Source organism: Pagrus pagrus (assembly GCF_965226575.1).
Source record: "Pagrus pagrus genome assembly, chromosome: 5".
NCBI classification, from domain to species: domain Eukaryota; kingdom Metazoa; phylum Chordata; class Actinopteri; order Spariformes; family Sparidae; genus Pagrus; species Pagrus pagrus.
The window spans coordinates 20,831,940-20,847,592 of NC_140189.1; the positions used below are offsets into that span (position 1 = coordinate 20,831,940).

The following is a 15,653-nucleotide window of genomic DNA, read 5'->3' on the forward strand; positions in this document are numbered from 1 at the left end:
TATATGATGCTGATAGAAAGATACTATCACTTACATACTATAACTTTCAATGTGCGATTTGAATGTTTCATCTTAAGCTTTTAAGTAAACAATGTTATTTTACATATGATTCACTGTATGTTGCCTAATGTGTTCAAAATTAACCTTTACTAGTAAAGAAGACCTCCAACATACCTGCCTTGGTCAGCTGAGACTGACCAGGTGTCCGGAAGTAGATGGTCCGTTTAGGGTCAACAAACAGCTTGTAGTAGCCAGAGATGAGGCATGCAAAGTTACTGGCATCAGGCCACTCCATGAGTAGGACCAGGGGCTGCAGAGGGTGGGAGGGAGGGGAATTAGGAGACTATTTAGGGGGCAGGCAATGAGCATTGCCTGCTCATTTTGTAATGAGCTGATAAAGTAAAATGTATGAAACTTTGTGTTGTAATACCTTGGCCTCGTGGATTGACACCTCCACACGAGCCACTCCTTGGCTCTCTCTGTAGAGCTGGATCTTGGAAACCCTACTGAACTCGGCCAGAACTGTGGTGAGATTATTTTTCAGGTCAATCACATGACTAATGCCATGTCGAGGACCCACCAGTAGTGTTGTAGCTGATTGTTTCTCATCCTGTAGGAGAACAGAGGAGGGTTACAACTATTTCCCTTAACTTACTTCATTGGAACATCACATTATACCTCTGAAAAAACACTGTTTAGTCAATATCTTTAAAATGTTAAACCGATGCATTAAAAAGTGTAAGCATGCTCCCTTTGTGAGTACATGCGCAGCTTTAAAGACAGGAAAGGAAATGGAAAAGTAAAATAGGTATTCCTTTACTCAAAAAATGTATTACCAGTCCAACAGTGTGGAACAGTATTCCACCAAAAGGTGGGAGGTCGTTGAGTACACGCATGTACTGCAGCTTTCCTTGGAGAGGAGGGACCTGTAGGCAGAATCATAAACAAGAATGGCTCATCTTTAATAGTGCAATCCACGTCAAGCACTTCCTATGTCCTCCTGGGGGCACTGTTGAGCCACAGATGTTGATCATAAAGTCTTATGCAACAGTTACATCTATAGAGATGAAGGACTTGTCCTAAGATAAAGGACTAGTTATCAAGCAGACATAACCACCAAATACAATGAATTAAAATCTCCTTTTATAAAGCAGCAAAATGAGATTTTGATGTTAATAGTAATCAAGGGTATTGCACTTTGGCAAGGTGTCTCTATGCATTTACAAAGTGTAGAAGTGTGTTGTAATAGCAATATAACCAAATGCAGTAAACTCATCCATAAGAAACTGCTGATATTTTTAATCATGGAAATGGTGACAATTAACAATTAAATGTTTTATGGGGAGAACCTTGTTGCCTGATGGTGGTGGATGCTGGTAGGTCTTCAGCAACTGAGACAGGCTCTTACACACATTCTTCTCCTTGACTGTTGGGAGCAGAGTGAGGGGGAGGAAAGGCTCTAGTCCCCACTCTTTTCTGTGATCGAGAGCAAAGGGAAAGATAGCAGAAATGTACACACAAGGGGAAAAAAACAACAGTGGAGTACTTAATCAGAGTCCATGATATGTGTCCCAACTGAGAGGACAAAGCAGTGTTTTTTAATCCCACGGGAAGACAAGGTGAACGTACATCCTCTATATGACTCCTGGCTTGACATGGCCACCCTATTACAAGCACAGTAGGTCTGTTCTGCTTCTGTGGTCATGATGGCAGAAACTCATTACTTGTTAGGTTGAGATTTTGAAGAATAAATGAGCAAATTGAGGGAGAGATGTAATTTCACAAAGCAATGGATTTCCCTGTCTCACAACGACCCAGGGAAAATGATCCTTGAGTAATTTGAGTTTTTAATACATTTGGGATTAATTATTAATCATTTAGACATTATTGAATGAACAAACTTCACCGTGGGACTCGCTGGTATGCTACATGGAATTGTTAATGAGGTAAAAATGCAATACATCAATTTTTGTCTGTAATTTCTCATAAATTCATTTGAAAGCTAATTCAGTTGGTGCACTTACTCAACATGCTTCAGAGAGATCTTCTGATTTGGCCGCGCGGAGGACACAGTGATGTAGATATGGAGAGCAGCCAGTCGTAACGTAATGTCAGATTTCCAGTCCATGCCAAAGCGTTCCTTAATGACGTCATTGCGGCTCTGTTAGGACGTGATAAATGCAGTCAATGTGACAGAGTATTCAACAGGGCCACTGTGTTTAAAACCTGACTCTGATTTATGCAACCTTTCTAACTCTAATATCAGTCAGAGGAGACAAAGATAAACATAATCTAATAGAAACAGTAAATAAAATTAGATACCTATAAGAACCTTTAATCATTGGCCCTCCTCTCGGCACCCCCTGTTCTTTGAAGAGGTAGCTCTCCAACAGTGTCATAAGATTGAATGACATCCTTGTAAACCCCCTTTAATCCAGCACTTTACCTGTATATAGAGATACTCAAATGCGGCGGGGTCCCTTCTCAGCAGGTCGGCAGGGTCCTTGGGGAAGAAGCAGATGCGGAACAGACACTTCATCCCTTGGAAATACGTTCTGTGGACCACCTGAAGGGAACACGACAGTATCAGCTGTAGCCAGCTACGTCTTTGGCATAAATCACAAGTATCACAGTATCAGTTTCTGTACATGAACATGGCAGTCTGCAGCACTGTTTATGTTCACAATTTTATGGAAAGTAGGTACAGACTTAGTGTTGTCCAACTGATGAAATGCAAAGAAACAGCGCTGAAAATGATGAAACTACAAAAACTGTGATTTGCATCCAAAATCGAAGCAATCGGACTCATCTGACTTCTTGTGTAAATTATTTTAATTTTAACTTTTATCGGTTTTGATTGCGTGCCCATAGTATGAGAGTTCTCGGCTTGCTGTCCAGTTTTCCTGACAGTATGGCTGCCAGTTTATCTCAGAGCGAACAGAGCCATGCGCACCACACAGATTCCCCATCCCTAGAACATTTGTCCTAACCAAACTCAACCCAAACCAAACAAATGACCAACAAACGCTGAAACTGTGAATACTCATTTTAGTACTTTGTCATACTTTACATTCATAAAAGTCGCTTTCTTATTGCTTTTCATGTGAACACATGTGATCCATAAGTTGAAACAGTTTTTCACACATGTCTTAAACTCATTCATCCGTCTGTGTTTCTTACATGTGTCAGTGGTTGGTTGTCCTGCAGCGGATGCAACCTCTGATTCTGGTCCAGACCACCTGCCTCCAGCACCAATGCAAAGTGCTCAATGTAGCGCAGTGAGAGGCGGTCCTGCAGGGAGGAGATCACATCCTGGAAGAAGAGAGATGGAAACAGATTAGAGAATTACATTTCCACAGTAAGAATACCTTCTATCTCAACAATGTATGATGTATGGGGGCTATTTTCCCCCTGAATTCACTCTGTGTTTGTAGAGGGTAATAAGTCAAATTGATATCCTTGAGATCTGTTTATGCTCTTTTTTTTTTATACTTGTCATTTTGCTCTATGGAGAGCTTCCAATGACATTATTTATTCTGCACAGTGAGTGCATCCTATTTAAGAAAATAACGTTTGCATATCGGAGTGTGCAGGGCAAACTTTTGCTCTTGTGCAGATCAGTATCTATGATTGATGTAGAGCTTTTCTCATACCCTGTTGTCGAGAGAACACTGTCTGAGGGGAAAGCTGCGGTTTTTACCCTGGGCTATGCCTGAGGATAAGGCTTCAGTATTCCTTTGCCCTCTTATTTATATATTAAAGGCATGAAAAATTAAAAGGGATTCTATTGTAGTGATACAGTATACAGTATACAGTAGCAGTACAGAGGCTCATTAAGAGCTGTGAAGTATTAACACTAATTATTTGCTCTCCGTAAACAATTGAATTGACACTCGTTGACGTAACCTTAGCAGCAGCTGTCTCTGAAAAACACGGATAAGCAGTTTTAACAGTATTGACCTGTGCGGTTTGCATTAAATGACGCCTGGGGAAGCTAAACGATCAACTGAAGGACCTACAGGAAACTATAGACTGCAGCCAAAAATACTGCAGCAAAGCTTCTTTAGTTGACAGTCTAATGGGCACACAAGTGGGCATCTTTGTGTGTCACTGATTTAATCTGTGGTATTGTTTTATTGATCCAGGCCTTCTTATTATGCTGAAATTCCATTTAATTAGGCTGACGGGCTTAGCTTCCTCCTACTCTCCTTTAAAGTGCTGCTGTATTCCTCCTTTTTTTCTCCTGCACTCTCCCTCCATGAGCAGCCGAGAGATTTGTGAAATCTAATAGAGTTCGTTTAATGAGTCTGCTCGGAGATGTCAGACTCATCTTGGAGGCTGACATAGAGACAGAAATGACCTCTGTCTGACTGAATTCATCTGTTGCTTTAAGGTTTTAATCACATTACTGAGATTTTAAAACTTCAAAACCTGATAGGGCGAAGACAGAAAATGAAAGCAGTTCTTTTTCTATTTATTTTCTTAAAACAATAACTCATTAGATACAGACTTGACTTGAGCAATTTAAGGTTTAAGTATTGTATTTATCTGTGACACACCTTGATGTTGTGGAGGAAATCAGATGAAATAGTGTGCCTGGGTTGTATAGAGGCCACCCCATGAAGCACCAAAATTAGATTATACAATTAAAAATCAATAGAAATTCAATATGTCATGGAGAGGCACCAAGAATTAACAATAGCATGCTTGTATTGTGTATTTTTAACAATAGGCTTAATGTTTAACCTATAGTAATTTATTTTTCTGACTAGTTGGGAGCAGCATGTGAAGCCACATGCAATAATTAAAAATAGCTTAAATGAACATCCTGCAGACACAGATCAACACTATCTTTCATTTTGAGTCATGTTCCCAGTCACCTAATGAACATTAATTAAAATATTTACTCTCTTATTAGGTCTGTTTTGGTCATAACCAGCTCCTGAGAAATATTTTTGGCTCTTTAGCTGCTGAATGCTCTACTTTGTTCACAAGCTAGTCAATTTTTTTTTTTAATTCTTACATATTGCACCTGAAATTAGAGGAACTGCAGAGTTGGGTGTATAGTCATTTGATCATTGTTAATTCTAAAAATGGAGTAAAGCTTCTTTAAAGGTGCAATATGTAGGAATTTTGGCTTAGTTTAAATTTTTGTGATACTTCTTTGAGTTCCCACTCTGGACCGCTAGGTGCACGTCTAACTAATAATAATAAGCTAACAGCAGCTACAGTTAGCAGCATGTAGCTGTTAGGCTGGTGATATGCTGCCACCTTTTTGTTTGGAGTATGAATTCAAGAGGTTGCCAAGTCTTACATACTGCACCTTTGTGTAAAAAACCCAATTATGTTGAAATTCAATCACTTTTCCCACAAGCACAGCTGTAGTGAATACATACCCTTACAGTGGTACGGCTATCAAACGTAAAGGACTTAATCTGTCCATTCTCCAAGAACACCTTCAACACATTTGGTATGAGTAGCAAGGAGTCGTCCTTGAGCATTGTCTGAAAGAGATTGAGGGAGAAAACAGTTTAGTGAAAAAAAATCGATGGTATGTGAGAATGTGCCAAAAAAAGGTATCAAGAATTATCTGTACACAACAAACACAACCAGCTGTAATTGTTTGTTTATGCTTTGTTATTGAGACAAAAAAGAAAAGTATTGAAAAAGGAGGAGGTCCTTTAGTGTTAAGAAACAAAAGATGCCTTATGTGAGATACTTTAACTGAGCTGAGAAGGAGTTAAGCTCAGCCAAAGGATGCCCACACCTTGCATTGTATCAGGATCAAAGAGTGGCTTATTCATTTTATCCAGTTTCCATTCAAGTATGTAAGTCATGTAAAGAAAATTGGGTGGTAGGATTGAAAGAATTCACAGAGTTTCGTGAGTGGAGGTATAGAGAGGAGAGGTCTGATCCAAGGTTACTGCTTTTACTCAAAGCACTTGTTAGAAGAAAAGTTATGATATGCTAGGAAGGGATGTGACAGGCAACCTCCCCTCTCTGTTGCTGTCTCCTTTTTTTTATCTGGCTGATGGCTTTTGGAAAAAATGAGTCAGTTCTCATTATGTCGTTTCAAAGAACCACAGTTGTGATCAGAGGGATAGAAGATATCAAATGTAATGAGATAGATCCAGGGGTTTTAATGTGGGGTGGATGCAGAGGGAAAACAGCCTTGCACTCCAAATTAAATCCTCCATAATTTTGGGCCAAAACTAAATCAAGCCACATCTGTTTCCTGTGTTTCTTCCTTTTTTTAATCTAATGATGAGATTTTTGCAAGAACAGTAGGCAGGCATTACCCATGACAGTAAAAGGATGTGAATTTATTGCAACAATATATCTCAGAAAATGCATTTAGTTGAAATGGAGAGCTGTGTCCACAGCAGATGCCCGGCAGTCTGTTTTTTGGAGAAGTTGAGTATTCAGAAGGCTCAACAAGCTGTTCCTGTGTGCAGATTGGATGTGACTAAAGTCTGAGTTATGAGTGAACAGATATTTCTCCATACTGCATCATTAAAGTGAGGGTGAACTGGTGAAGAGACGCCACAAACAGGTTTGTAACTTCCCATACAAGCCACTATCTTTGCTACATGCAGTGTTAGAGAGGCAAATCACAGCTCAACGACATGGCCTCATCTTTTTCTCTCAAAAAACATCAGGCTAGGTGGTCAACACTGATAGCCTTTTTTCGATGATCAATAGCAGCCTGTAGCTCCTGATCACCGGAGACAGATTTAGAAATCTCCTGGCACTGGTTGTGGGGGTTGGTGACTGAAACATCCAATCATTTCCAATCATATCATCTTCCTCCTATCTCTGCATCGACAGTGCCTTGAGTTCTGTTTCTTGAGCTCTAATCAATTGGATTCACAATTCTGAGAGAGAAACATGGAGGAAGATTAGATCAATCAGAGAGGAGACATTAATGGACCTGAGGGCCTTTTGCTGGTTTGTGGGATATATCTCACTTTAAATGAAGTCTTGAATTACAGCTCTAATTAAGGAAATCTCTGGGTTCACATCATGTTGACTGTTGGTACTGTCAGGCTAGAGGGGATGTTAAAATCAGCTGTGATGAGAAGCGAGCTTGAGCTGTCTGCGTAATGCTCTTCGTTGGCTTCATCCAAAGGTTATCAGACCTGGTGGTCCATGTCATGAGCAATCCTGTTCTCTACCCTCTTCCATTAAGTTCAGGTAAATAGAAAAAAGAATGATGAAATACCCATTTCTCCATCTTCTGATTCTTTATTGATTGTCCGTTGCTTGTCATCTTCGTGTTCTAACTTTGTTTACAGTAAAACCTCCTTTTCTTCCCATAAATCCTTGATTGACTGCCGTGCATTAAGGACCATACTAAGATTATTATTGCGGTTGGGAAGGATGCTTGATTTTTTTTTTTTTTTTTTTTACAAAAGTAAGGCCTAGTGTAATTAATGTTCTCTTTGGAGAAAAGACTGCAATACACTCTACCCACTATATCTCAGAATAATGCTGAAATACAGCCACTTCGTATTGTTGAAAAAAGAGCTTCTAAATTAACAGTTATTATAGTCACCAAATGAGTAGTCTTGCATAGCCAGACCTTTCTCCACTGTGCTGGGAGGGGTTAGGTCTGCCTGTACCTATTATCATTGTGCAAACATTGAAATAAACACTGGCTGGTTTGTATTACTTTAAACCAAAATACCATGGTTAAGGGTGGCAGTAAGCCCAGGATGCAGCAACAATGACCCTGCAAAATAGTGTTGGAGGAAATTGTTTTGCATGCTGGGAGGCGAGCCCTGCCATTAAAGGCTAACTTCACCACTGTTACACATTAAAGTGTGTTCACAGGTCTTGGGGAGTGCTACTGCTTGTGTGAAAAAAGTAGCATATAGCACCAGAAGAAGCTGCATGTAATCTGATAAATTTCCACCTGTGATGTCACTCAGTGGCTAAGTTGCATTGTGGGTATTGTAGGTGCCAGGTTTTGAAAAGCAGTCCACTGTTATGCATTGCACTCCAATAACACTGTTGAAAAAAAAACCCCATCAAAATTGATAAGCAGAACCTGTCTTGTCTTTTTTATTCCATTCATTCTTCTTCTGTTTCAAAACGTGATGCCTACATTACCCACAACGCAACTTAGCCACTGAGTGACATCACTGGAGGAAATTTACCAGATTACATGCAGCTTCCTTTGGAGCCACAAAAGGCTTTATGCTACTTTTTGTCATATTCAGTAGTACCCCCAAAGACCTGTTAACATACTGTAATGTGTAAAATTGGTGGAGTTACCCTTTAAAATGGCTAAACAGCTGTAAGATTGTTTGGGTTTGTACTTTTAGCGACCAGATTAGGGTTATATTAGGGTATCTTCAGCATGTAGGTTGGTAGGTTGGAGGTTGCTGTTGTTATTGTTTCCCTTAGCGACCAGGATTTTGAAAAGCTTACACACAGATAGTGGAAGGGAGGATAATTAGGACTGAAATAGTCGGCTAATGGCGGGCTTTATACCCACAGTGCACACCTAGTAAATCAGACTATCCAATGAGTGAACTAGGCAGAGGCAACTGCACTACTTTCACTCCACTCCACCTTTGCATGTGGCAAAACTCACATTCATAGTGCGCAAGAAAACCATGTTTTTGATGTAGCTCTTTGATCTCTTTTTTGAATAATTAATCACATATACCACTTGAAATGAAAATAGAAATATAAAAGTAAGACATCCTTCCCTTTAGCAAAAATTATAATTACAATACTTTCTCCTTTTTCTTACCTCCCTCATCCCCTATTTAATTTGTGTATAGTCTCTTACCTCACACATATGCCACAACATGTCTTCATTTCACAATAGTGTAACAGAAGCCACATAAGTGTTATTTGTAACTTGTAGATGTTGAATAGTCAGGTCAGAAACTTGATAGCTCTGCCATGAGAGGTAAGATTGGACACAAACACCCACAAATATTCCAACATTTCTACGTGATATTGTGGCTGTTTTTCAAAAAGTTTGAAAAGAGGTTCAGGTTGCTCCTGTGAGAATTCAGATCAGTCAGAAAAGCATTTTTATTCAAGGCCAAACCACTGGACCAAAGACGCACAAACACACACACACACACACACACACTGTAGGATGAAATATGAGGACAGAGAGAGGATACTCGAAGCTTTTTGCAATTGCTGATCAAACAAGACAAATGCGCTGCGGGAGAGCGAGGGACAGGGTAAGAGCATGTGTTTGCCTGCACATTTCACAGAAAGACACGGCTAGTCGAACTTACTGAGTCTGGGTCGCTGATGGACACTTGCTCTGAAAAGCGCACTTTGGGCGGGTTGGTTCGCAGGCGGGCCTTTTTGGCTGCACTTATGAAGGCAGACTTAGGTGACTGAGGAGGAGATGAGAGAGAGAGAGAGAGAGAGAGAGAGAGAGAAGAACTCTTGAATCAGCTTGAAAGAAGAGACGTAAATGAGAGAAAAGCCCCTGTGACTGCCAGCGCTAAAGAGAAGTGTGTTGGAGAGCTGGCTAATGCTGCTGCAATGCGACAACTACAATCCTGCTTTCCATGAAAGTCGTCTGATAAGAGTTTAAATATTCGGAAATTGTTGTGCTTGTTGGTCTGAGAACAATAAATAATGTGAGCTGCTTAGAGTCAAGAGGCCAATCCCTGCAGGACTGCTGCATAACTAATGTAGACCTTTAGGTTCGAAGTTATGAAATATTCAAATATTTGCATTTTCATATCCGTATTTAATCTTCTAAATATATCCAGACGGCTAAATGAATGCTATTCCCTCTATATGGATATATGCAAACCAGATTTATTTAATAAGCTCTCTATGTAGGTGTGTGTCGCCTGCAAGGAGCTGTTCCAAAACCAGAAAAAGAAATTACTCTAATGTGTAGGCATGGCCATGAATACTAATGGTTGTCTGCATTACTGTTGGAACAGAAACTTGTGCGTGCGTTTCTGTATGATTCAGAGTGGCAGGAAAAGTGTTAAGACTATGTGGAAATCCTGAGGGAAAGAGTGTGTGAAATCCTGAGGGAGAGGAAGATGAAAGAGAGTGAGTGTCCCATTATACTACCTGATGGGGCTGCAGCACAGTGAGAACTATAGTGTCTTTGCAGCGTCTATGGAGAGAGAATAGAGAGTGGAGTGGGTTAGATAATGCAGCGGACAGCATGGTGTTTGGAGAGCTTCTCCGGATTTATATCTGCCATTTCCTCGCTGTCCTTCAGCTGCAAAAGGACTGACTCATCCACAGGTTTGTGTTGCTGTTACGTATCAGCGGCAATAAGAAACAATTTGTTCCTTTTGATCCACCCTCTTTACCCGTGGCCTCTTTACTTCCACTTGCCCATGTTTGCTGGTCCCCCTGGCCCTTCTCCTCCACCTCCCCCTCCCCCTCCCTCCCTCCTGGGACAGTAAAGGATGTTACCTTACAAGGTCTATGACTCTCTCTCGGGGCGCGTCGCTCACCGTCTCCTCGTTTATGGCCAAGATCTGGTCTCCAGGGAGAAGCTTGCCAAAGGAGGGGCCGTCTGCATTGAGATGGGACACACAGCCAATCATATACATACAGTATGAAGGAGTTGGAGTCATCATAGGATCTACTTAAAGTGCCCTCACTCTCCCTGTGTGCTCTCTCTCTTCACATGCATGCACACTAACCAGCAGAGACGGAGCGTACAATGACAGGCCTCTGGCTGCCTGCAATAAAGCCGAAGCCTTGAGTTGGGTGGCGCTGGATGGTGACCTGTCGAGCTGTGGCAGGACTTAGGGTACCACTGTCCATACCATCCTGGCTCTCCTCTAACATTGCAGAGCTGCAGAACACACACACACACACACACACACACATTTCTTAATTTTTCATACTTTATATCCATATTACCCACAACTAATTATCAGAAATCTCATTGTGTTTATCAGTAGGCTGTTAATATTTTATTGGGTGGGGACATTCCCTAAACGCTTGTGTGAAGAATGAACTTGTTAAGAGTCCATTCTTGATTTAAATCTCTTGTCATGGTTTTCGATTTTTGGTTTTGTCATTTCCTGTTTTATCTTGTAGATTATATCCTCATGTGTCATGTTTTTCTTTCCACTTCCTGTCTTTGTCTTTTTTCCCGCCCTTAATTTGCTCACCTGTGTTCCATTAGTTAATCATTACTGTGTATTTTCCCTCACTCTTCTTTGGTTCGTCTGTGCTCCTCGTTTATCTCCCTGGTCCTGTCTTTCAGTCGTGTTTTACCTGAGTTTGCTGCCTGTGCCCCCGTGTTAAACTGTTTCGTATTTAGTTTTGTTTTTAGCCTTTCGATTTCTCCTGTTTTGCTGCCAACCTTTTGCCTGCCTTGCTTGGAATTTGTTTTTTTTGGACTTTGGACATCAGCTATCATTAAAGCTCGCTTTTAGTTTTTACCTGCCTGCCTCTGTGTTCTGCATTTGGGTTCTCCTTTGATAACCTCAACGCCTCTGTTTTAGCTAACTATAGTTGTGTCTCCTGAGTGATTTATAAGCATGCAGTTAGTCTGTTAGTTTCCTGGGTCGCTCGTGCTATAAAGGCTAGAATAGTTGCGTCAGCTAAAATAGAAATGTAATATTCTCAATCATTTATCAGATATGGGTCCAGGTCTGGGCCTGGATAGGATGGCATCTGGGTCCGGACCCGGACAGTGGTCTGTCTATTAGTAATCTTGGGGGGAATTTTTTTGTTCATATTTTGTGAAATAACCAATTTGAAAATGACCAATAGTCATTAATATTTGGTCAAAAATATTCTGATATTTGATTTTGGTATCTAACATTTATGAAATGTTTTTGAGTATACTTTAAAATAGTATATATGGCCATATTGCCCAACTTAATGGGGTATTGTCGTCTCGAGGCCAGCAGACCACTGTGTACCTGTCACATGCGTTCGTGTGTCCATCCTGGACCTTGGCCATCCCCTGAGAGGAGGGAGCAGCATGGGACAGGGTCGCACTGCAAAGGCCGCTCTCTGTTTCGCAATCATTCACCTGCAGAAGAGAAAGGAGGAGACAAAGGAATGCAAGCAAAGAAATTAGATACCCTGCCTTCTCAATAGCAACAATACCATTGGTATCTCAAAATGCTGCTAAATGTGAAGCTAAAACAAAAGTGTCTGCATGTATTGAAAAAATGCACAGGACTGAAGTGAAAATGTGGACATTTTAGTTTGATAGAAGCATCTGATATTTGAGGCTGGCCTTCAGAGAAAGTACAATTATCAAAGACCTATAACGTTATGCACACAGAGTATGTAACACATTAAGGTCTCTGAATCTGCCAGGCTCTTCTAGTGTGGACCAAGCTACTGCTGTGAACCACACTTGCTCTTTTACAGATGCCTGTGTGGGAGGCAGTGAAAGCAAGATTACTGAAAGACTGTGTGTGTGTGTGTACGTGACACGTGGGTTTCTGTGTTTGTGGCAGACTGAAAGACTGAAAGGAAAATGGATGGTAATGATTGTGTGAGGAGGAAAAAAGAACCCGATATTTATGCTCATATCTGTGATCTAGGACTCGGATGATTGCTGACAAAAGATGAGACACTGATTGTGATGTTAATGGCGCAGATGGGCTAAAACAGAGAGAGACGGATAAAGAGAACGACAGTACTGCTCGGGATTATTATGCAGGGGTGCACTGTTGAGAGCAAATACCTTTCTGAGTGCCACAGGCAGAGAACAAACTGTCAGTAGCAGGAGGCTGAGTCACATCAGTCAATAGTTCAGATTCATATTCTTGTCACTTGTTGTTTCTGATAACAGTGGCTTATGTGGGAGCACGGCTCATTTACAACAGCAGCGATGCGTTACTGATCTCTACCCTGCGTCATGCTATCAGATAAGGGTTGATGTCTTGTAGATAGGCTTCATATTGAGCTCAGTCCATGACTAAAAATCCATTACGCTACGTGTGCTTTGAATTTCAATTATACTAATCATTTAAAAAGATTAGATTTGAATAAAAATTTCTGTATTCGGTATTCAGCTGACTTACAAAGGATCATCTGTCTGTATCAAAGGTGCACAGCAGTGACAAATGATGCCGCACCAGCTGCTTCTGCCTCTAATAAGGATTACAGATTTTTGATTGAGAATAATTATTTTCTCCTTTGATTCTCCCCCAAGGATTCTGACAGTGCACTTCTTCCCCCATTTTATTCTCCTTCTTCTTCTTCTGGCCCTCTAATGTCTTCCTCTTTCCACCATCTGTCTCCCTCTGTGGTTACTGGGAGGACACCCATTCTGCTGCATCTGTAAGGAGGTGCCAGTGAGTAGTCATTCATCAGGTGTGTGTGTGTGATTGGTGTGTGTCGTCATGAATGTCAGCAACTCCTGAGAGCCTCTTCTCCAAGATTTGTGACCTCAGCAAGGTGACAATATAAATATCCTTGTGGTGAATAGCCTGCACTTGCACCTTGTCCATTAGTCACAGAGTCATTGTTGGAGTCTATTAGCCTCTGAGTCTTAATTTAGAGAAAGAGTTAATGGGAAAAGTGAAATACAGCTGAAAATCTGCAGTGTCATCTACATCATTGTTGAATCTGAAAACAGGACTGCATCCTCCTCTGTCTGTTTTTACAGCTTTACATTCTTCACTTAATTTCGAGATGAGTTTTGGCATTCACAATAAGTGGAGAGGAAGAACTGAACAGAGGGGAGAGCGGTGAAAGTAGCCGGGGGACACCGAAGCTTACACGTCTGCAAAGATAAACAGCCATTCAGCAGAGGGGCCGACCTTTTACTGAGAGAGGACGCCGAGGAATTCTGTCAAGAAACGATCCCCAAGGGCATCGGCAGGCCTGCCCGTTGCTATGACGACGGCTCTTGGAGGCTCGTTGAAGCTCCGGCGGACGGAGAGATAGTGGGTGGATGAGAATAGTGATGTGGCCAGACGCTCTGCGATCACCCCGCAGCCACTGTGGCCAGATGCCAACATTTCCTCGGGCAGCAGAGGTCAGGGCGTCACATACCTGCTCCGCTCCAGCATCCCAGTCTGTCGAGGCTCGGCAGGCCTCAGGCTCTGGGAAGAATGACCTTTTACTTATTATCCTCCCAGGCCTGCATTCTCACAGGTTTATCAAATGCTTGGAGGGACGCTGCATTTCACACTGCTGAATAGTTACAGTTACAGTGTGATCAGGTGTTCAGAAGTGACAGCCTCCAGTCGATCAGTTGTCGGATCACTACACCACCCAACCGGGCAGTCAGTTAAGCAATCAATCAATCAATACCTTTCTAACCAATTAATTGGGTACACCTAGCTACATCAGACACAATCCAATAAAGTCTTAATATTAGTTATAACAATTTTCCAGCAGTGTGTTGTTACTGTTTAGGACACTATTTCTTTTCTTTTCTTTTCTTTTCTTTTCTTTTCTTTTCTTTTCTTTTCTTTCTGTCTTCTTTCCTTTTTTCTTTAAACTTAATTTTCACAATTTATGGCTGGCTTTTCCAGAAGCCTGGTCCATAATGACTGCGTCAGGCAGGAAACAGCTGCCAGATCAGACTGATCATATCTGACATGCACTTGTGGGCTGATGCATTTTGCTTTTTATAAACCAATAAAATATTTCAAAATCAATTCTGATACAGAGACAGGCAAAGAGAGACTAAAATGCCCCTTTTTCTCGCTCTTGTTAGATCACCTGCTGCTGACTTTAATGTGTAGTAGCTGATCTAAGGCTCTTTCTTGGTTCGAACGGAGAGGAGGGCATTACAATAGAAACCGACAAGTTATCAGATTTAATTGAGAATAAAGTCTGAGATGAAACCCACATTTTCTATGACTGAATAAGATTATTACTAATGGTCAGCTGTTCTTTGTAATACATAATTACTTAAGTGCAACCCATTCACAAATGTTTTATGTGTGAGAAGAGAGTAACAGTCCATAGCTGCTGTAACTACTGTGGAAACTATATGGGCTCTGCAGGGAATTTGCCATTGTAAATACAAACAGTAAAGGCTGAGAGCTGCAGTCATGTTCAGTAGAGTTAGACGTACCACTGAGAACCCTTGAAGAGAGGGTAAATATGCTGCCTCTCCTGCAGCTGTTCTGCGTTTCCTGTGCAGACGGGATTCACTTGAACCCCTGCTGTCAGCCAACACGTTTCTTTAGTTTACTCAGCTGTTTTTGTACTTTTAGTTTTGCTAATTTGAGCTAACATTGTTCTGTGGCAGTTATGTCTCCTTGTTTAAACAATTAGCATGATCCTCGGCTAACACAGGATGATGCTAAAGAGAGCCTTTAGTTGTTGTGCATCTGTCTCGGAGCAGGAAAGATTATCCATCCCAAAAATCTTGCTGAGTCCTTGGAGATACATGCTTAAATGCCATTGCATGTATAAATCTGATTAAATGCTTTAATAAGTTGTAATGAAGGAAAATATTAAACTGACGATGGCCTATTTAATGATATAGCTAACTTGTCAACAGGCATACTGAGGACACCGAGCCTGACAACATTGATTTATGCATTTAGGGTAAATTAATGCAACATTATTTCTGCTTGTGCAACATTATTCAGACATAATTAGTTTAGCCTATTCCCAAATGTGGGGGTGCAGCTTAGCCTTTAGGATGCTGCGCCTCAAATGTAGATTCTTAATTATGGTTTAATCGGAATTAAAGAGTC

The 15,653-nt window shown here is 41.1% G+C and overlaps 2 protein-coding genes across 5 annotated transcripts in view; one reads left to right on the top strand and one right to left on the bottom strand.

Moving 5' to 3' along the window:
- LOC311257777 (uncharacterized protein) overlaps positions 1-15,653 on the top strand; it is a 176,028-nt gene that overhangs the window by 8,775 nt on the left and 151,600 nt on the right. For 2 of the 3 annotated variants that reach the window (XM_084353655.1, XM_084353656.1), the window contains exon 3: positions 3,190-3,358. The exons of the other annotated variant lie outside the window; for it this stretch is intronic. The gene's annotated coding sequence lies outside the window, so the exon portion shown is untranslated. The remainder of the gene's footprint in view (positions 1-3,189; positions 3,359-15,653) is intronic. 3 annotated transcript variants of the gene reach the window in all.
- The window catches only part of frmpd3 (FERM and PDZ domain containing 3), an 89,683-nt gene that overhangs the window by 6,167 nt on the left and 67,863 nt on the right, over positions 1-15,653 (bottom strand). For both annotated transcript variants that reach the window (XM_084353653.1, XM_084353652.1), the window contains exons 3-15: positions 11,895-12,007; positions 10,659-10,813; positions 10,426-10,528; positions 10,072-10,117; positions 9,267-9,371; positions 5,397-5,504; positions 3,181-3,312; positions 2,447-2,566; positions 2,025-2,161; positions 1,350-1,476; positions 837-926; positions 431-610; positions 175-310 (exon numbers count right to left, since the gene is read on the bottom strand). In XM_084353653.1, the coding sequence (XP_084209779.1) occupies positions 175-310; positions 431-610; positions 837-926; positions 1,350-1,476; positions 2,025-2,161; positions 2,447-2,566; positions 3,181-3,312; positions 5,397-5,504; positions 9,267-9,371; positions 10,072-10,117; positions 10,426-10,528; positions 10,659-10,813; positions 11,895-11,935 (1,480 nt within the window). In that variant the 5' untranslated portion in view covers positions 11,936-12,007. The remainder of the gene's footprint in view (positions 1-174; positions 311-430; positions 611-836; positions 927-1,349; positions 1,477-2,024; positions 2,162-2,446; positions 2,567-3,180; positions 3,313-5,396; positions 5,505-9,266; positions 9,372-10,071; positions 10,118-10,425; positions 10,529-10,658; positions 10,814-11,894; positions 12,008-15,653) is intronic.